Genomic DNA, 21,820 nt, shown 5'->3' on the forward strand with positions numbered 1-21,820 from the left:
AGCAGCTGAGTGTTAAACTTTAATAAAAATCCTTGAGAAACAAATGGAAAATAGAGAGCAGAGTCCAAGAGAAGAGCATCAGCCTGCAGTCCACACACGTATGCTGTAGGGCACACCAGAGAGCTGATGGGCTCGGCTGAAGGATGTTCCATCTCCAGCAGCCCTACTGTCCCCATAAACTGCAGCCATGCTGCTACACATGGTGTCTCTTGGGCAGCAATGTGCAAGCCTGAGATATCCCCCCAGGGCCCGATGCTGGGGTTAGGGCAGGATGTTGGCACAGGCATTCAGAAAAGGTCCCAAGCCCTGCTCCTTCCAGAGGAGTGGGGTACTGATAGGGGACTTTTCTCCAGGGCCCAGGCTGCAGCAGGGCAAGAGCACACTTGGCTGCCAGCAGCTCAGGACACAGGCAACCAAGGGCTCAGCCTATGCTGGTTGGGGACAAGAAGGGCAGGCTCAGCCAGCTCCCATGCAGCAGATAAACCACCATGTCAGGATTTAAAAGCAGCCTAGGACAAAGACCTGACAAACCCCACTTCCTCAGGCTTTGCCATTTGTTTTGAAAGCTGAAGTCACACAGCTCTCCTCTTTGCCCAGTAAAACATCCCTCTCCAAAAACAGCCCTGCAAGCAAGTGTGCAGTGCAAGGAGCTCCCACAGTCCTTGCTCTACAGAGCCAGCTCCCATCTCTTCCTTTGAGGTAGGTTGATGTGTCCCCAGTGGCTGCCTGGTCACATCACCAGGGCGGTGTCCGAGAGGCAGCCAGAAGGTCTCTGGTTGGCTCCACCAGTGCACTTGTTGAGAGGTAAACTCTGAGTAGGGCTGGGCTCCAGGCATCTTGTAAGGTCCTCACCAGCTGAAGGGAGGTGTGTACTGCAGGAGAAAAGAGATCCTATGCTGCTTAGGGATGGTGAGAAAGGACCAAAAGGGCCATGGTGCGACATTCATCTGCAGTATCATGACACACGAAACTCAGAGATAGGGCTGCCAGGCTCACCTACTCCATCTCCCATCCCAGGCAGCACCACTCACCCCAACAGATATCCAAAACATTGATGGGACTTCAGAACCACAACTTGATCTCCCTGTCTGAGTGTAAACCCAAGTCCATCCTGGTCTGGGCACAGGAACATGGATGTCCTTTCCGGTAGCACAAGAGACAAGGGGTGTGCCTCCTCTCCACTTTGGCTCAGCCAGACCCTATCCTTCACCTCTCTGCAGGAAGCTCTCAGGGCCAGTAGCCCAGCTTTGCTCAGGGAAGCTGGCAGAGTGAGGCAGACCTCAAGGCCTCACTGCTCCCCCAGTCTATGCTGCAGCTGAGAGCCTCTGCTCACTGCTAACCACATCAGTGCCCACAGAAGTGGCACAGTTCCCTATCAGGGGAACATCTTGTCAGCGTGTCCTGACCATGACAGCCCTGAACATTACTCAATCTGGCTGTTCTGGGCTTCACTCCCATCTGAGCTGGGCGCACAGTGCCAAGGAGACATGTTCAGTTACGCAGACATCATGCCAGACCCACCAGTTGGCTCTCCAGAGAGCTGAAGCTGGCTTCAGAGCCTGCAAACCAACCTGCTCCTCTTCCCTTAAACAAAGCTACTTTCCCTGCTGCCAGTTCTCTCCAAGGACACTAGTCCTAAAGCCACACTGTGAACACCGTGCTTGTCACGGCCAGTGCAAACTTACCCCAGTCTGCCCAGTTCCAGTTTGCTGAAGCCATTAGATTGAATGCTACTCTTCTGGAGGAAGAAAGACTTTGGCAACGACCACTACAGGAGGAGAGAAAGACAACAGAATGGCTATTTAAGTCATGGCAAAAATCCCTCAAGCCTGCTATGCTCTGCCATAGGCTGCCCTAGAGAGCTTCAGCTAGAGCTGCCTCTGCCGCACATCGTCACTGCCACCAGACTGTTCCAAGAATAGCAAACAGAGCAGTCTTTGCTCTCTGCCTGATGAATCCCTCCGCTGAAAGTGGGAGTAAAGCATCTCGAGGTCAAGAGTGGGTTTCTTTCAGTGCATCAGTGTGCTGTAAGGCACAAGAGTGACAGACGGAGATGACTCCCTCGCAAAGAGACTAAAGGGCAGGCCAGGTGCCAAATATGTAGGGCTGTACCCAGTGCACCCAAGGATATTCAGATGCAAAATACTTGTAGATCTGATATACTGTTCATGACTTCATGTTAGTGGGAATGGGAAATAGGGCACCATGGGTTTTTCCAGACTCCCAGAGGCCTTGGCAAAGAGGGAAGAAGGAGGTAAACAGGTAAGGCAGGAACCAGAGAAAGCAGAACAAGCAGGCTCTCTACCCAACTCTGGCAGGCAAACAAGCCTCTCTGACTACCTTACCCACAGTCATACGCACCATCTGGGCAAAATCTGTCCCTGTCCCAGTGTGGTACCCTTTGACACACCAGTTCTTCAGTAGCTCCAGACCTGGGAAGCGACAGAAGACAAGAAGTGAGAATGAACAGCCAGGTTTGCAAAGAGTTAAGCCTTCCCAGCTTGAAGCATGTAAATATGCTGCACTGACCACGCAGAACATGCTATGCAATCACTACTTGAACACGTGCCTGACCGCCAGCAAACATGGGGTAAATCAAGGGCGTTCACCCTTTGTACGAGCAAACACCAGCACATGGGCTGCTGCAGTGCCTGCCTTCCTCCCAGGGAGCCAAGACACTCCATGCAGCAGTCTCAGTGAAACAGGGAAACTGGGGCAACACAAGATTTGCCAAATTAGACCAGATTGGCTGTCCCCCTGAGCCCAGTGCCTGCCAACAGCAGCACCTGATTTGGGCTGCACCGGTGAAAGTTCCTCCAACACAAATGTAGAGCAGCTTTGCTGTCATCGGCCTCTTTCCCAGAGGAGGGCAGCTCAGGCAACCTCCTCCTTACACAGCACTGATCAGCTGCAGCATCCCAGTGTATCATCTCCTCCCTGCAGGGATTCATCCAGAGCTCAATGTGGACTGAGACCTGGTCTCCATGCCTGACAGTGGGACCGAGCTCATCACTGGTGTGACTGGAAGGGACCATTCCTCTCACCACACACAAGACACGGTGCTCCAGAGCACAGAGAGGTCATCTTGAAACAGAGCCACATGTTCGACTGCACTGACCAGAAATAACCCAAAAATATTGAGAAATCCAGGGCTGCTCCCGTCCTGTTTTCTTTTTTAAGAGTCTTCAGGTCATAGCAGAAGCTAAGGTGCCTTGAGATTTAAGAACCAGCAGAGCAATGGCCAGGAACTTGATGCTGTCCAGCTGGGATTACTGTAGTTTGCTATACGATACCAGTCCTGGCTATAGGAGAAATCCTTGCTGTCCAAACCCTGCTCCTCAGTGACCTGTCAGCAAGCCCCAGAATCTTGTAAAAAAAAAAAAAAACATGTGTTGGGGCTGAGGGGAGTGGGGCAGCTTGGACACCCTGTCCACCTTGCTGGCTAGGGTGAGAGGAAGGCATGGAACACAGGGGAACAGGAAGGGGACAGGGGAAGTTGGGTTCTGCTCAGAGGTGAACAGCAATGAGTGGGGAGAGTAAATCCGCTCACTGGGCTGCTTTGGGGAAGCTGGAGCACTGACCCAGGACCCTGGCCTAAGCTACAAAGTTCTGGGCAGCACTTCAGTGAGAATGATGACAGGATCTTCCTTCCAGCAGACGGGAGAGCATCCAGCAAAGGTATTAGCAAGGCAAAGTATGACACATGCTGACAATACAGCTGAAGAGGGCTATGAGGTTTCCATCTCCCTGTGAAAGACTGTTACTGACCCCTTTGATATTTGCTTTAACACCAGTGAAAAGAGACAAAAGCATTTTTCTTTTTTCTCTGCATGACAGCCAGGCTGGGAGCACACATACGGACACCACAGTGGAGGGCCAGCTCCTGCAGAAGCCTATCCAACTAGATCAGATGTTGGACAGAAAGCCCTGAGCCATAGTCTCTTTCTTTTTGTCCACTAATCCATCATGCTAGACCTCATCGATTCTCTCTCCCAAATAGCCTCTACTGTTACCGTGACAGAGACAGCCTTGGGTGAGAAGGAATTGGTCCAGCCACCTCATTACAGGATGTTTTTTATTAAAATACAGAACTATGGCCTGGAAAGGTGGAAACGTTAGCTAGATTTCTAGTGCTTAGGAAAAATTTCTGTCTGCATGCTGACAATTTTTCATCAATTAGAAAGCTGCAGGAGACCAGGGAATAGGCCAAATTTTTCCTTCCCTTCCCAGATCACCTGTAAGGAGCAAAGCTAGGAACTCCAGCTGTTTCTCCCTCAAAAGAGGCCAGAACTACAGGCTGATGCAGCTAATCCCAGCCTCTTCATCCCCAAGGCACCTAGAAGTGCTGGTGCCGAACAGTCATCACCTCTTTTCAACTCAGAATAAGCTTTTTGTGATATTTGAAGCAGTCTGGGAGGGTAACACTTTTCCTACTGGTTAGTGTGCAGGCAGGCAGCTCCCTCTGAACGTGCGTAGCTCAGAAGCCTCCCACGACTGCCGGCAGGCAGCCTGCCTGACTCAGGTGGCTGTGTCAGGCTTTAGGAGGGCAGTTACCTTTCTGTCTATTCAAGTAGTATTTGAGCTCCCACTGGGTCACCAGGATGTTGAAGTAACGAGGCTGCTCAAAGAAGCGCAGGTACCGCATAGAGATGTGGCTGGGGAACACCCTCTCAAACTGCCCACGCCGGGAATACTCATCCTCTGTCTCCACCAGGATGCGAACATCATCTGGGGTCAGGGTATCCAAGACAGAAGAATAAAAATCCTGCAGACAAGAGCAACTCAGGGTCAGGGAGAAGTATCTCTCAAGCAGAGGTCTCCATGTGTCTGAGCTCTTTGGGGCACAGGTCCCATGGAAACTGAAGGACTCTAGGCTCAGTGATAACATCGACACTGCACAGAACTGAAGAGATCCCCAGTTCTGCAGCCCAGTCTCTCACACACACTGCCAGGAGGCACACAAGGCCAGTAGCCCTGCTAACCTGCATAGGGTCAGCAGGCAAAGGCTATAAGAGCTGCACAGGCAGTGCTCAGGCTCTGTTTTGGGGACTGGCAGGCAATGTGCCTCTCAGCACACACTTATTTATATGTACAGATGAGTCAGTGAGACACTGGCTTAAGCAAACCCAATTTATTTCTGAGCAGTGATATTGTAACCCACTGGAGCCTAAGTGTGCCCCATCACTTGGCTGACCTCAGAGAGGGACACAATATGAAGAGGGACCAGGGATAGACCTGTGGGACTGGTGGGGACAAGGGCTTGGGAGGATGGTGCAAGTATCAAAGGAGAATGTTTCATACCTGGTCAGGTATCTTCTGCATCAAGTAATAGGCCTGCTTCATCTTCTCTGCTCTGAAATGCTCAGACACTGGCTTGGGCTTTTCTTTCAAAGCACTATCCAGACTGAGAACACAAGAGAGGTAGTAGAGCATTTAAGCAAACAAGACAAAGCCCTGCTATGGCAGACCTGCTCCCACCAATTTCTGAGAAAGCAGTGACACCCCCAGAAAGATGCCATGGAGGAGAGAACACTTTCTCCAAGGATTTCACTAGTTCCAAGATCAGTGACGCATCCACAGCCGTGTCCATCAGCACAGGACCCAGGAAGGCTGTGGGCAGGGAAACTGGGAGGACTCTGCCAGCTCCTCGCTAAGGCATTTCAGTGTTCCTTCATCCAAAAGGTGAACCATCACTTCACACTCACATAGGATGCAAGAGGGTCAAAGATACACTGTGACATGATTCACAGCACATGAAGCCTGGGGGATCTCATGTTTACACTGCACTTGGAACACAGCTTCCTAACTGCAAGCACAGGGATGGGAGTACAAGTACTCAGTACTGGTACTGTACAAGGAAGAAGAGAACTAGATCAAAAACTTCCCCTGGCATCCAAGATCTCTCAAGACTTGAATCCAACTCCAGCTCCACATGCCATGGGAAATCCCAGCCTTTGTACTATCTGACCAAGAACCATTTAAAGTATTCTAAGCACCAACTGAATCACTCAGGGATACCAGAGTCTGGGAGATACTTCTTGAAAACCTTTCAACCGACCTATCAACATAGCTTTTTTTGTTCTGCTGCTGCAAAAGTAATTAGTTGTGTGCAGATTCAAACAGGGGGAGCAGAGCCTCGAGGCTGTGCTGCATGGTGCTTGGGGAACATACAGATCTACCGGAATTAGGCCCATATGCAAAAAGACCTTTCATACCCTTCCCAGGGCAGAAGATACTATTAAACAACCTTGCCCCTGGATGCAAGAACTCTGGTAATGCATCATCCAAACCATGTTAAGGATTTGCTTAATCCTCTGCAGGTCCCTCCAAGGACACCTGCCCTTCAGCACCTCCATTGGAAGCCACAAACCAGTGTGCGAACAAAGCACCGCAGATGAGCTGGCGAGAGCTTCCCATCTTGAGCAGGCCCACGCTCCAGCTTCTCCCTTCACTGAAGGCACAGGGCACACAGAGGGCAAGAGCCCCATCTTTTGGCATGACCACACATCACTGCATGCGGACGCTCATCCCAGCAAGCTGCTCCTTCAGTGACATATGGTCAGCAGCCACTCTGCTGCAGGGAACAGACTGGTTTCCTTCTAGCCATTGGGTTTGAAAGCAGGATAAGCCCTAGCTGTGGTGAGGAACAGGGGCCTGGGTGGACACATGCCCAGGAATTAACCTTATGCAAGAAACAGTCATGTTAGCTGCAAGGTTAAGACTTGCACACCCCTACCCATAGGTCTGCACCCTTCGACAGCAGCAGTCCTGCCTAAGGAACTAACCAATACAGCCCTTGCAAAATAACAGGTGCTCCTCTTGCTCAAAGAAGTGGCACATCAGTTCTGGTAAGTCAGAGGGCAAGTGGATCCAGCCCCAACAGAGTCAACCAGCATGCCCAGCAAAGCTTTCTAAGCTGCAGATGAATGCTGCTTTTGCAGGCAGAGAGGACTTACATTCCTGCAATCTGGAGAGGGAAGCTTCAAGCAAACTGAGAGGCTGTGAGGCTCAGCATCATATTAGTTCTGGCAGGGGGAAAGACAAGAGAGCTTGACTAACTGCAGAGCAAGCACAAATTACATTGGCCTCACTTCCAACTATGGACCTGCAGAAAGGGCATAAATCCTTCTGCCTTGAAGAGACCGCAGAAACCAGATACCCAGGCAATGATGCAAGTTCCTTGGACCCATATCTGAAGGACCAGCAAGCACAGGCTCTCAACAGCCCAGCATTTGCTGGGCTCTAAGTAGCCTCCCAGAAAAAATCACTCAAGAAGAAGCCTGACTCTTTGACAGAGAAGGGGGCTGACCTGCAGGTAGAGCTACTTCTTGTCTCTGGCCTTGAGGCCACACTGTCCATGCTGGGCAGAACAAAGCCGGCAAGGTTGAGAAGGTCTCGAACCATCTGGCCCTTGATGCTCACATCCAGAGGCGAGTTGGAGTGGAGGCTGCAGAGACAAAGCATAACAGCAGTTTGAGTGACAGAATGGAGGTGCTGAGGCCCATGGCCCTGAGATCAATCCCTGGGTTATTACTGACCAGAATACAAACAGCAGCCTGTCCCTTGCCTCATCACAGCTGGCCATGAGACACAGAGAAAAATCCTGACAACAGCTCTTTGAAAGGGGAGTTCCCCATCAGAAATGGTTAACTTTTCCATCTCTTCCCAAATTTTCTGGAAATAGGCAAATCCATCCCCAGAGTCCTGTGTAGGACCATGGCCCTGTGTCCAGCTCATGCCCATCTACTCTTGCCAGCAGGAAAGGCCATGCTCAGTTACACTGCAGTTCCCGGCCGTGTCTGCACAGCCGACACTGCCTGGCTGGGTGCTGTCAGCAAGGAAGAAATGGTGCATGAGGCAGTGGAATCGCTGATCACTTTTGCCCACGCAGAGAAGAAATCTCTGCCATCACCCATTCTGTACATGACACATTCCTCCTTGGCCTTCCTTTTTTAAAGTATTCTTCCCTGGCTCTAGCTGGAGCATGCCCAACAAAGCTTTCTGAGCTGCAGATGGATGTTGCTTTTGCAGACAGGGAGGACTTTCATTCTGGCAATCTGGAGAGGGAGGCTTCAAAGCCCACAGTCTTTTAGCACAGGGTACAGGGGACATCACAAGCCAAACTCATTTTGTGTTAAAGGGAAGGCCATTATTCACTCTGCTGCAGCTCAGAATATGCTTTACCTTGGGGAAATATTGACCTCTAAGATCCAGGGCTTGAGGTTTTCATCCAGCATGATATCAAACCCAAACAGCTCATGGCAACAATATGGCCGGCGCACGTACATCTTCACAAGGCTGTTCACGTATGGCTCAGATCTGCAAGCCAAGGAAGAAATGCTTGTTTCCAACAGTCAGACAGCAGAGGTCTGGCTGTTCACAGCACATGCTGACAGTTCTGGAAGCATAATGCAGCCACATGCTGCAGGGTCAGGTAGGTGAGAGACCGACACAGGCCAGTGAACTGCTACTGCTGCACTGCATACGGATCCAGCACTGCAGATCAGGCAGCATGGACTGCTGAACGCAGTCCAGATTCATCCTGCACCAGGGACCATTCTTGTCAGGCTCCCTGGCAAAGCAGGGGAGTGGGTAGCAAGCTGGGCAGCACTGGGCATACCACACCCTCCTGGTCTGCAGGCAGGCCCAGGAAATGTAAGGTGTATTTACCCACTGCAGCATGAGTATACGTAACAGGATGAGAGGAAGAATCCAGATAGAAATACTGAAGCCAACAGTGGTGATACCATTTCAGTTAAGAGCAAAAGGACCAGGCTGAGAGGGACTGGAGAGCCAGAGGGGTCGGGGTGCACCGCACAGCCAGGCACAGAGCAAGGGGTGCCAGGACTCACGCAATGATGGTTTTGATAACGATGTCCTTAATCTTCTCCCAGATGGCCTCACTATTCACTCCCTTCTGGGTCAGGTAATTCCAGAGAGCTTTGAGTGCCCTGGAGAGAGAAAGCAAAGGAAGTAGCCCTGTAGCCCCTTGCTGAAAGGAGTGAAAGCAACAGAGGACAGCCCTGACAACACCCTTCCCTGGCACAGCCATCTTTCTGCCATCCTCAAGCCCCTCAGTTGCTGCCCTCCCCAGCGTGGCCCCTTGTCTTGTAGGTCCAAGCTACTAGTAACATAAATTTGTCCCAGCATGGTCTCAAATTAGCACATGAGCAAGGTAAGTCAGGCCCACATGTTCTCTTCCCTCCCCCTCCATGTCCTCAGCAAACCTCCCCTTCCTGCAGGCCTTCCCCCGCAGCACTGCAAAGCAGCTCAGCAGGAATCCAGTAAGATCCTGAAAATGTTTTAGCTAAGCCATTTCACTGAGGCTTCAGGGCAAGAAGAATTTTTGAAAAATGTGGGGAACAAGATGGTATGGGGGAGCATCTCTGCTTTTATAGGAGTTTTCCACACTACATCGAATGCTGCAAGCTACCCTGACACTGAGCCAAGGATGCTCAGATATTTCTCAAGTGAGAGCATGTGGCTAACGGCCAGGAATCCAAAGGTCATGCTTCCTGCATACAAGATGGAGTGGATTACAGCCACACTTATCTTTAACAAGAGAGCAACCAGCTTTGACTTGCAATGGCAGTACAGCAAACCCACACAATCCCACCCCTATGCGACTGCAACTGCTGGGAGGCAGTAAACTGCTTAAAAGTCCCAGTGGAGAAACAGACCACTGTGCAGCATGTCCTGGCCTGAGAAAGCAATCTGACCACAGCAAACCACTTTCTGCAACTCCCTTTGAAGTGCAGTAGCCTTGTCCAGGCTGCGAATTGAGAACTCTACCCTGCACTATTTTTAAAAGAGTTCAAACGCTACCATGGAATCAGAGGTAAGTGCCCGGGGCTTGCACCCGTTCGCCCATGGGACAGCAGGGAATGGGAACTCCTGCAAGACTACAGCCCTCCTTCCAAAGGCCTAGAAATGGCACCACTGCTCCTATTCACACCGAGTGCACATAAATTAACATTCTGTAACAGGGCTGTCCCTTTCTCTGGCTCCAGAGGGAAGTCAAGAGTGAGATGGGCAGAAGTTTCCATCTAGCCAATTTAAGCATCACAATTACCCATTCAATTTCTGACAGCAAAACCAATCAGATTCTGCTTTAACCACATGCCATCGCCCCCACAATAGGGCAAAGGAATGAATGAACACAGATGACTGCAGCATTGGAAGCAGGAAACGGCACAGACACAGGCAGGATGAACAGCAACCACAGCCCAAGCAGCAGTTGACAGGATAAGTCACAAGGCATGGAGACCATCCAGATTCCATTGACACTAACTCATGCTAAAATCACTCTGCTCTTTCAGTTTCCCCAGTGGGAGCAGATGATACAGAAAGCAAGTTCAATTTTTGGGTAGGAATACTGAAAAAAGTCTGAATTAACAGGAAATATAAAGAGTTGCCCTGTGCCCTAAAAGCAGCACCTACCATTTGTGTCCCTGACAAGCAGTCTCATCCGAGTTGGACTTGTACTCTGTGTTCTTCTTGTTCACACTGTAGTTGGTTAAGTGCACGAACTTGTTGCTGAGGCTCTCCATTGAGGAGGAGTACCTGGAAGAGGTAATAGGAGCACAAGCAGTCTGAGACTGAACTGGCTGCCCCCAGGTCCATCTCAGACCACTCTCAGCCACCCACCAGTCCTGCTGCCTGGAGCTCTCTGACCCCACAGGCCCAGAGCTCATGGACAAAACATGAGACAGCACAGGCTTCCTTGGGACAGTGGAACGTAATCCCACCCTCACAGCATGTCCTTAAGAAAAGGCCAGAGCATCGGTGAGCAGAAGCACTGCTGGAACTGCAGTAGTCTGAGGCATATAATGAAAACTAGAAGAAACATCTCAGATTCTGGTGTGCCAGCTTTTATGCAGAATGAAGAACAGACAGCATGTTTCAAGAACTGCTTTACACTGAATTCATCTTGCATTGGGAAAGGTGGATGTAGGCAGCATCCTCTCACATTCCCTTTCAACACTGTCACCTGCAACAACCTCCTGCGTTTCCACTCTGCTTCTTAAGCAAGCAAGATATAGCTTTGAGCATCACCATCTAGGGGATGACTCTCTCCTGCCACAGCCGAGGCAGGTACCACAGCCACACATGCCCTGGCACCAAGGCAGCCCCAGAACCACTCTCCTGCACAACCTACTTGCAGCTGGCAAAGCGAACCAATCCATCCTTGAACAGGTAGACCCTGAGGGGATCATAGCAAGTGACGTAAACATAGATCCTCAGGTCAAACTTCTTCCCGCCAATGAGGTAGGGTTTGTGCAGATACCTGCAGAGGCAAGTAAGTTATGATTTTCATGTGCAGGAACATCTCTAACGCCCAACTCAGAAGGCTTGGTAAAACAATGGATCAGTGTAGAAGACCTTTTGCACAGCATTTCCAAGTTAATCACATCACAGTCAAAATGAGAGAAAGAGTAGCTCTCCTATGCATGGGGAGTTCCCACAGCACAGGAGCAGTGTTCCCTTTTGAAAAGATTTTCCCCAGCTCTAAGGCACAGTAGTTTTTCCACACCCACAAGACTGATCACAGTATTCAGGAACATCTAAGACATTCAGTACAGCACAGATGGTTTGGTACAGTGAGAAGAAACAGTTGGATATTTTAATCCAAATCATTTGATTATTCATCTTAGAAGTTCATGATCTCCCATAGGAAAGTTTATCACTTTGCATGAGAAGTGGACAGGGAGAACAAACAAGCAAACATAGCAGTTCCCTGTCTGCCAAAAAAACTGCACAGTTTTCCTGCCCTCAAGAATCTTCCCAGAAAGCAGCATCAAACCAAGACAAGATATTCCATTTTTCTGCAGAAGGGGAAGAAGATTGACAACTGTTAATTCAAGAAAATCCTTTCACTAACATCTATACATACTGAGCTTCTCACTGAACCATTCGAACTTGGATAAGAACAAATCTTTGACAACTGCCACCTCTTCCCTGGGACTTGGATAAAGTTTGTCTCCAAATATGCCAAACCACAGAGTAGAGAGCAGTAGGAGCCAGATCACAGCAGAGCCAAAGCTGTTCACCTGCCAGATAGAAGCTCCAGAAAGCTCATGAAGTCAGTTTGTATCCGAGACCTCAAATATCTACGCAGAGACAGCAGCACTGACAGCTGCAGCTGACAGAGCCAGACTTCCAGCAGCAGGACACCCAGGCAGACTCCAGAGAAGTCTTCAGATGGAAATCAGATGCTTCTGCTCTGCTATACAGTGGCATCGGCCCAGAACTGGCCAGAGAGACCAGCCACTACAAGGTCCCAGGCTGTGTGTCAACCATGCTTTTTCCTTCACTCACCTCTGTACTAACAGCGGCCTCCTTTTGGGGAGCTGGCTCCATTTGTGGATGACCTGGATACCAATGCCTCTTGCTGATGCTGGCTGTAAAACACAAACAAGAAGGGATCGGATCTTCTCCCTGCAGCTACAATGGGACAGAAGGTTGAGCTCTGCTTTACACTTACTGGTTTCACAATCCATTTCTGTCTGCTAGCTCCTTCCTCCCACGCCTTCTTGAGTAATTTGATGTCCTGTGGCAGGATGAAGGACTGAGGGAAGAAGTTAAACTCCTTTTTCCCACAGCGAGCCTGCATCTTCAACAGGTTGCGCCACAGACGGTCTTTTCTCCCAATTTGAAATGAGCCGGGGAAGTGGTTTAGCTGGAAAGGAACCCAGATGCTATGACATCTCCCTGTTTCCCCAGCTCCTTGCCTGCCCCTTCCTACTCCCTGGTCAGAGGATACGTCCTTTCTGAATCCAGTGCAGGGTGACACTCTTTGCTCCCCTCCCAGGATTGCACCCAAATTGATTCCACTTGAAGCTTCTGAAGCTTTGTAGGGACAAACCACATGGTTCGGAGCATCACAGCTCTCCAGAGCAAACATGTACTTGTGATAGATACCAAACCTTTGGTCCCTCACAGGCTCCCCAAGCATGAGCCACACATGACTGTTTTGTGATCTGAATCAGGTACATCCCCTCTGCTGCACTGGCAGAGAGGGCACTGCCCCTACCTCTCAATTCTGCCAGAGGAAGGACTGCTTTAAGCAGCAACAACTGAATTTAGACAAGCTCACAAGTGAACACAATTTGGCTACAGCCTCAGTTTGTGCAAGAGCCACAGCAGAGAAGCTCACCAAGCTGTGCCTTCCTCTTGAGCTCCTCTCCCAGTTCTGGAAGGGACACTGCAGGGACAGCCTGCACAGCAAACACCTGGCCCTGAGGAGAGGGGCACCCAATTTGTTTCCAACACACTCTCCATGCACGTGAAGGAAGTCAGCCCAAAACATCCCCTACCTTTTGGTGCTCCCTGATGGCTCTGAAGCTGGGAGATTTCATGTGGTGGCCCCAGCAACCCAGCCAGTCATTGCTTTCTGTAGGAAAAACAGAAAAGTCCAATACCAAGCATGCTGCCACCCATAACACCCTCTCAACCCACCAGCACCCCATCTCCTGGGGCAGGCAGAAGCGTGCCAGGGATGCTGCACAGCTATAGCACAGAGCACTCATACTGGCTACTGCAGGATTACCAACCCTGAGAACTCTGGCTGTGGTCAGAGAGGATGGTTTCTTCTTCAGCACACGGGGACAAGGGGCAGCAGTGCTGGGGCTGGCACCAGATGATGGCCAGCCTCCCTGCAGTGGCAAGCCAGAGCAAAGCTGCCCCACATGCTGCCTCAGCTTCTGACAGCCCAGGAGTAAGTCCTTGTGGTCCATGCACGGGATGAGCCAAGACGGAGATTAGGCCCTGCCAGGACCTACAGAGCTTGGGTACTGCAGGTCAGGCAGGCAGAAATAGGAACCCAGCATCTTGCAGTGCCAAGCTTGTATTGCTTCTGCTCTACTTTTCCCAGCCATTCTGCCTTCTCAGGCCCACGGACTGGAGGCGAGGAAGGACACAATGTTGCTACCCACAACTTACTTTTGCTAACTCTGAAGTGGGACCTGCAAACAGTTTGCCTCACAATGTTCGGTGTGACTCCACACATTTTCCATCGCAGCAGCTTCCTCTGCTCCCAAGGCAGCTTTTCCACTAGGAAGGCAAAAAGTTAAGGACTGAAGGAAAACAAACACAATACTTGGGTTTTCTACAGCTGCAAGGTTCTTATGATTTGCTGCACAGGTACCAGGCCTGCAAAGAAGGGTGCGTAGCCCCTGTTGCAGAATTAGCATGGAGCAGAAGACTCCATAGTTAGGGAAGATCCAGGACACTGGAATTTAGTGGCAGCATGAGTCATGCTCCAGGCTATGGAAGCAGTATAATTTACTCCAGTCCTTTGGACCTCAGAGCAGTGCTGGGTCTCATCATGGGAGGGGTGAAGGGAAGCCACTCCAGCCAGCTCCCGGTTGTGTGCTGGCACTGCTTGCTTCCTAATTAACGGGCTGCCCAATCTCACCCTGTGTGGCAACAGACCTGGCTCACCTGTCTCATCCCGAGTACTGAAGTAGATAGTTGGAGGCACATTAGGGAATAAACTGCAGACAAGAGCTGGTTTGAGCACTTTTTCCTGAGCCTCAGCAGGCTGGGCCAGGCACTTGATGCAATTCCTAGGAAAGATGAAGCAGGTGGCAGTTGGCTAAAGGTGAAAAGTATCACAGGGAGGAAGGGGGAAGCCAGAAGAAGCTTTGATCCTGGTATCAGGAATTTGCACCATCATCATAATGTGGAACAAGCAATGGGCATTAAGGTCAGTAACCCAGCCTGCGGCGATGAGGGGACGAGCTTGCAATGAATGCACCCACCAAATAAGCACTGTGAGGTTTGTGTTTTGCTGGGGCAAGGAGTAGAGATTGTAATGCATATGATTTAGCTGTTGTAACCTCTTGGTTTTGGTGTGTTGCAGGGAAGAGGGCTGGATTTTACCCAATGTATGTACATCTTAACACAGCAACCCCCAACACTGGGAAGGAAGGGTAGGAATTGTACCATAGCTCTTAAGGTTGTGATGAAGCGAAAAGCAAAGTTTGCAATGAACATATATTCAAATATACGCCACTGCAGCCAGTGCAAGAAGCCACACTAGAGCAATCACTGAGGAACAAAGAGCAGCAAACTAAAAGGAACCACAACACACTGTCTACCCAGTCTCGCAGGCCACCCCTTGCCTCACTAAAGGGACTGAGCGTAGTCTGTGGCAAAGGGATTGGAAACCAGGATGGGGGAAGAAGGGGTGTTTTCCTTAAGTCCTTATGTATATTTTTTTTGTCTTTTCAGTATCAGAATCAATAATTAAAAGTTTGTTAATTGGCAAAGGATTATATTAATTAACATTCTCTGGCACAAAACTGGTTTTGCCCACAACAAACTGAAGGCAGGAGACAGCTGCAAAGGCTTCAAGGCCAGCCCAGCACACAGCCTGCACAGGAAGTGGCCAACATACCTCCCTCCTTGCTGCAAGAGGCATTTGGCCCGAGCCCTGCTTCCCCTATCTGCCCCAGAGGCCACCCAGCCACATCCTGCCAGAAACAGCTGCTGGGCCAGTTTACATCACCTCTGCAGGACTTTCACAACCAAATATGCCCACCCAGAGCCCTGCAGCACCCTGAGGCTCAACATTTGCTCACAGGAAGCCTTGCTTGTCTCCCAGGTTAGTGATGACATGATAGCAAGCAGCAAGCTGTTGGGCAGACAGCAAAGCCTGAGGCAGCCATGGTGCAAGACCTGCTCCTGTTGCTGCATGGGCAAGAAAAGGTCACACAAAGGTCTGCCAGGAGTCACAGAGGCAGGGCTCAAATGACCACAGGCTGAGCAATCCTCCCCACAGAAAGATCCTCACATAGGCTAAAGAAAAACCCAGGCTCCAGGACTTGTTTCTAGGATGCAATGCTGAGACACAAGACCACAAGAAGCTTTTGCAATCTCTGGCCCAGGACACTTCCACTCTGCTTCATCTGCCGGGCAATGACACTGCAAGAGCACAGTTTAATCCAGTAAACCTAACCCAAGAACTGGCAGTGCTAGTGAAATTAAGACCCATGTTTTGCTGCAGTGGATGCACACTTAGCACTTTGCAGGCTGCTGCCTGTAGCCAGAGAAGTAGCTCTGGCCTGCAGTGCACCAAGGAAACTCACATTGGCTGGGAAGTCTGTTGCTACCTTGTCTCCATTATCCCACATGCTACACATTTCCTCTGTCACCAGGGAGGGAAAAGATGGAGAAGTCTGGATAAATATGCCAAGTTCAATGCAGTATTTACAGCTACTAACCTGGATACAAGACTCATGGAGCCACTGGATGACACATCAGTAACAGAGGAAGCATCCGAGTCACCTGCAGGAAGGAACAAACTCAAGTTTTGTCTCCGTGAGGAGTGAACACACGCAGAGTTAGGAAGGGAAGAGAGAAAACAAATGCTCCAGAGGACAGAGCCTTCCAGCTGCCCCAAATCCTTGGATCTTGGGTTTTGACCACTAATTGGTGTTGTAAAAGGCAGGGAAAGGGGCAGAGCTGACAGCCCTACACAGAGAGAAGATGAGTAACCACTGTACCAGGACAGTGGTGAGCCCTAGCCTGCTCCCCAGAGGAACCCATGCAGGAACCCTTGCCCTCCTTGCTGCTACATCACTTTTGGGTTCAGCACATCCTGAAATGACAGCATGAATGTAAGACAGGACAGCTGTGCTCACCCCCAGCTCCCAGACAGCTCCCACACTCCCCACTTTGAGGCATGGAGCAGAGCCCTCCCAGGGGAACCAGCACTCACTGTCCTCATCCTCCTCTTGACTGCAGCTCTCATCCAGGCCATCAGGAAGTTCTTCCTCTGCTTCATCCTGGGGATGGCTTGGCTCCAGCAGTGACTGATCAACAGTGGCACTGGGACAAAGGACATCACATCAGAAGGAATGGCACATGCTTTCTGGGGCCAAAAAAACCCAGAAGCTCATGAGGCAGCATGAGATAGTGTGGGCAGGGGAGTGAGAGCACTGCCCTCTCCAGTGCAAGCACTCATCCCAAGCTAGCAAGATGGAAAGGCCCGAGAGGACCCTGAGAAGAAACATGTTCCAGAGCAGCCAGAAAGCAAGAGGCTCAAGGACACCCTCTCCCAGCAGGAGAGCAGGAACTCCATGTCCTTGCATCAGCTCTGTGTTCCTTTATGAACCCATGTCTTTGACTAGGAAAGCCTGGCTTGACAGCAGGCTTCACTCAACATACTTGCAGAGCCTGCCACTGCAGGCAGGGCCCCATGACTGAAAAACAAACTAGAAACACCATACAGCAATTCCATGCTGTGGCTGATGGAGAAGGTGGAAGGGCTTGTGTCAAGCTGGGGGTGGCAGGAAGGCTACCCCCACACCAGGATGCCACAGTTGGGTTTTGCTCAGAGACACAACCCATGGTAATCCTTACAGCCACCCCTGTACCGCCCACAGTGCATCCTCTCCCAAAACACACAGATACAATGGCCAGCCCTGCCCAGCCCACCACAGCCTCCCTCCTCCTCCTGCCTCTACTTACTCAAGCTTTCCTGGGACAACAGCCTGGACCCATTTCTTCTCTTTTTCCAGTTGAATGGTGGACATCTGTTTTGTCACGTCAGAGATGGCAGCGAGGTGTAGAGGCTCAGCTCTCACCACCTGATTCCCCGCACGCGGGCTGTGCGTGCCCACGAGCCGGCAGTCGGAGCTGCCATCGGGAGCGCCAGCACGTGAGGCCAAGGGACAGACGCTGACACGGTTAGTGCAGGCAACGGCACCACTGGTGCCCCTAAGGCTCGAGTTACTGTTAAGGCGATGGCTCCCCCGCTCCAAGTTCAGAGGAGCAATAGTGTCTTTCGGGGTGAGCTGCGCTCCGACGTGCTGCCTCCTCCTGCTGTTCCAGTTGGACAGGCTGCCCACCTTTGTAAGGCCAGAACTTCTGACTTGGCACCCAAAGCCGTTGCGTGCGGCAGCCTGACTGGCTAGCTGCTGCACAGCCTTCAAGAGGCTCTTCTCCGGCTCCTTCTCCTTTGAGCTGTGAACTCTCTTCTGAGTGTTCTGCCATGAGCACTGGTCCTTCCTGAGGACAGCACTGCTTGGCACAAGGGTCAGGGAGGGGACCATGGTTTTCTTCAACACAAGGTCACTGTTCGTCACTGCTCCATTGATCAGGCTGCTAGAGAAGCTGTCTCCATTGCCCCCAGAGTGGGGCCATGAGGCAGCAGGAGAACTGTGGGATTTTTCCACCTTTTTGATCTCCAGTGACTGCAGAAAAGGCACTTTAGCACTGCTTGGACGTAGGAAGGAGTTGTTATTGAGCACTGGTCTATAGGAGCTGGTAGCCTGCTGACCTGAGCTGAGGGCAGAGCCTTTGACCCCAGTCCCAGACTGCTCCTCCACCAGCACAGGAAGCAGGCAGGGTTCCATCAGCGAGGAAGACATCGCCCTTCCCGTGGCAGAGGCAGTGCCAGGAGGGCTTTGGAGGGTGTCTTCAGTGGGCTGTGCGTGGCATAGTGACGGTGAGCACAAGAAGCAGGATTGCTGCAGAGGGATCCCTGAGGGCAGCAGGATTCGATCCTGGAAAGCACTCACATACCTCTTCTCTAAATTCCAGGTGGGTTTCGCCTGCTGCTGAGAGAGGCGCCAGGCCCAGCACGGCTGAGGTCTCCCAGCCAGAAGGGTGCCTGACTTGGGCCCAACACTCTTCTCCTGTTTAGGGCCCAGATTAGCATGGTCTGGTCCTGAAGAGGCCATGTAGAGCCATAGCACGTGAGGCACAAGCAAGTCAGTCATCTACAGCAACATCTTTGCTGGCCTGAAACAAGAAAACGGCATAAAAGGCACTGTTACCCTGTCAGGGCACAGCACCCAGCCCAGTGCACCATGAGGAGAGCAGGGTGAGCTGCTTTTCCTGCAGGATGAAAACCACATCACAATCTGCTGAGCTCCCCAAGAGTCTCCCCAGACCAAGTCAAAGAAGAGCTGGCATCTCACATGAAATCAGAGGATGCAAAGGAAACTGCAGAGAGGGACATCTGCAGGAAAGCTTGTACCCTGTAAACATGCAGGGGTGCCTGACTGCCAGCCAGGGCCATGGGGCAGCAGCCCTGTCTGCAAGGAGAAGCTGCCTGCCTTGGACCCACACAGCTGTTGGAGCCCACTCTTACAGGTCTGTGTCTCCAGGCTGCACCATATGCTCCACTATCAGCTCTCCTGACTCCACTACAAGCATCAAAATGTCTGCTTTTTTTTCTCCCCATTCCTTAAAGCTTCAGCTTCCAAGGTTACACAGCTAGGTGAGAACCTCAGCCCTGCTTTTAAAAGGAACATTTTTTTACCTTTGTAACCCCGGAGAAAGGCTCAGTGAGGTCTGAGGGCACCCTAAAGAGCTCAGTGCTGAGAAGGCAGCAAGGAGCAAATGCAAGGCTGTTCTAACATCAACACCTTGGTTTCCAGCAGAGACTGGCAGTGCTGTGCACTCATATTCCTCCCCGCTGCAGTCCTACAGAAAAATCTCCTGCAAGGAGCAACTGGCAGACTACAGAGCTGCAGACGTAAGTGTCCTGAATCCTCCTAGAATGAACTATTGCACCACACCCGCAACATCCTCTTGCCTGGGGAGAAGGGAAAGAGAAAACAAACCATGAGCCAGTTATTTGTCTTGCTTTAACACATGCCTGGAGGGCCCCTGGATACAGCTGCGATAGGAATTTGTATTCCAAGCAGACTGGCTGGCTCTTCCACCTTCCAGCTCTCATATGCTTGCAAGTTTTTTTTAAAAAAAAAGAAAAAGTATAAAAAGAAGGGTAAGCAGAGCATCGACCATCATCCTCTTGGTTTTCTTGCAACACACATACACACTCCTGTCTCACCTGAAAGTCAAGCCCTAGATGCAGCAGTTAAAGTGTAGCTTGGAGACCCTGGGGTTGCTCTGTAGCACTGTGATAGCAGCTCTCACCACCACAGGGCTGGGTCAGACAGACCTACACTTGCCAGACCTCAACCTGTGAATCAGCCTCAGTCTCCAGCACATACCAGGTCAGCAGCATCTCAGCAAGAGGCTGTACAATATGGAACATCCCATGCAGGATCACACAGGAGCTACACATTCTCAAGGAGAGATGCTACCCTGCCAAGCTCTGCAAGAAAGGTTCCAGGGCCACTCCATACCCACAGGGCTGCACTGCTTGTTAGCACTTGTACAGTCAAACTGAACTCCTGATGAAGACAGGACATCTGCATCCTTATGGGAGCTGCAGCCCAGAGGGACTCCAAGTCCCAAGGGGAAGGGAATCCCACAACTGAGATGTACCTCACTATTCGACTGCTACCCAATCTGCCCCCGGTAGCAAACCTGGCTGTGTTGTGACATTCACAGCAATTAGCACAGAGCGAAGAAGTTGTGGCTCAGATGCCACCACCTGCCTGGCTCAAGTTTCCCCCAGTAACCAAGGGAGTAAAGCTCAGCTTCCACACGCTACCCCCTCGGATGGTCAAAAGCGCACTCAAACCACAAATCGAACCTAGCACACCAATGAACTAGGTGTGAAAGAGCAAATTAAAGTTCAAGGTGAATGAAAGTGTTCCCGGTGTCTCTGCTTAGAGGGGACTGTCACTGTGGCATCACAACATGCCCTGCCAGCTTGGCCACCGCCTGTGCTCTCACCCGGCTGTGAATGACCTTGCAAAACCAGCCTGCAGTGAAAGCCATCTGTGCCTCATCTCCACCCGGATTTACAGCTATCAGTGGATCATCCCACTGTAAAAATAAAAAGTGATGGGGCCTAATGAAGCTGTAAAAAGGGACGTGAATCTTACAGTCAGCTTGCACACAGGTGTGAAAATGCCAGAAGCCCTGTGTGACCCCGATCTGGAGTAAGTGCCAACAGCGGCACAGATGTGACCAGCACAGACACCAGGGGCACTGCTGGGAGCTGCAGCTGCTGGGGTGGAAATCTGGCCATGGCATGGCCTCAGCTGCCACTGCCTGGAGCCCAGCCTCATTGCAGCACAGGGACAGCCTCATTGCAGCACAGGGAGAACACGCTGAACTTGTCTCTCTACGGGGCAGTTTTGCCATGGAGTTGCTCAGTCAACACAGGGCAGGAGTGCGCTGGAAGCTGTGCCTCCATAAGGAAGAGAAGAAGCAGGGCCTTTAGTACAGCTTCCAGGCGAGGATGGTGCCAGCCAACAGCTAGTAACCACCATTTCCCCATGGAGACACGGGAGCTCTGAGAGAGGGGCAGGAAGGATGAAAGGAAGATGAACCCACATGGAGCAGGTGAGGATGCCCATGCCACCTTGTCTTTCCCCCTCTGCCCCATGTGCTTCCCCACATCCACCCTTCTGTCCCACCTGCACGCCAGCACAGTCACTCCTTATGTCCACCTGCAAACCGTCTCCCATGCTCACTGCAAGGACAGCACGACAAAGCAGCTGCTGAGCATCCAGGAGAACTGGTGGAGATGAAGGCACCTTCACATGCCAGGCTATGGCCACAACAGGGCAGCAGCTGCCACATCTCTGTGGCTCTGGGCAGGAAAAACATCGTCTGCCTCAGGGAAATCCCTGCTGATTACCAGTCAGGGAAGTTTTCCCTTTACATTTAACTCAAGTCAGAGTTTTGGGGTGGAAGAAGGTCACAGCTTGATGCAATCTCTAGTTCTGCCAACCCAACCCTATGGCAAAGGAGCTGGAGTCCATTCTGCAGCTCACAACGGCAGTAAAACTACACTTTGGAATTTTATTGTAGAAACATGAGCTGGGAAAAGCCCAGGATAAACTGGCCAGGCTGGAATTCAAACTCAACCAAGTAATTAATGGATTTTGGCTTGGACTTACTGACCCACAATATAGAGGCCAAAGTTGTCACTGTTGGAGTGACC

General features: G+C 51.1%; 2 protein-coding genes across 2 annotated transcripts in view; both read right to left on the reverse strand.

Moving 5' to 3' along the window:
• TTLL4 (tubulin tyrosine ligase like 4) lies at positions 1-21,225 on the reverse strand. The gene is made up of 18 exons (XM_017825318.1): positions 17,476-21,225; positions 16,724-16,833; positions 16,227-16,290; positions 14,443-14,567; positions 13,942-14,052; positions 13,317-13,393; positions 12,485-12,679; positions 12,319-12,401; positions 11,159-11,287; positions 10,441-10,563; positions 8,853-8,951; positions 8,185-8,319; positions 7,310-7,447; positions 5,302-5,404; positions 4,555-4,765; positions 2,362-2,432; positions 1,686-1,768; positions 1-872 (listed from the first exon to the last, which is right to left on the reverse strand). Exons 1-18 carry the CDS (start codon positions 18,726-18,728, stop codon positions 731-733), a joined length of 3,252 nt encoding a protein of 1,083 aa, XP_017680807.1. The 5' UTR covers positions 18,729-21,225; the 3' UTR covers positions 1-730.
• Positions 18,671-21,820, reverse strand: part of STK36 (serine/threonine kinase 36) — a 19,421-nt gene continuing 16,271 nt past the window's right edge. Inside the window, exon 27 of the mRNA XM_017825317.1 lies at positions 18,671-18,750. Within this exon, the coding sequence (XP_017680806.1) occupies positions 18,721-18,750 (30 nt within the window). The 3' untranslated portion in view covers positions 18,671-18,720. The remainder of the gene's footprint in view (positions 18,751-21,820) is intronic.

Source organism: Lepidothrix coronata, unplaced genomic scaffold, assembly GCF_001604755.1.
Source record: "Lepidothrix coronata isolate B3197 unplaced genomic scaffold, Lepidothrix_coronata-1.0 Scaffold118, whole genome shotgun sequence".
In the NCBI taxonomy this organism is placed as follows: Eukaryota; Metazoa; Chordata; class Aves; order Passeriformes; family Pipridae; genus Lepidothrix; species Lepidothrix coronata.

Bases quoted from the DNA above. Each gene is read 5' to 3' on its own strand.
- TTLL4 (XM_017825318.1), bottom strand. From the start codon at position 18,728: ATGACTGACTTGCTTGTGCCTCACGTGCTATGGCTCTACATGGCCTCT. The intron at 16,291-16,723 runs GTGAGTGCTGGT...TCCTTCCTGCAG, and splicing joins TCAAGAGGAGGATGAGGACA to GTGACTCGGATGCTTCCTCT. The intron at 8,320-8,852 runs GTGAGTCCTGGC...CTTGGCTTGCAG, and splicing joins GTTATCAAAACCATCATTGC to ATCTGAGCCATACGTGAACA.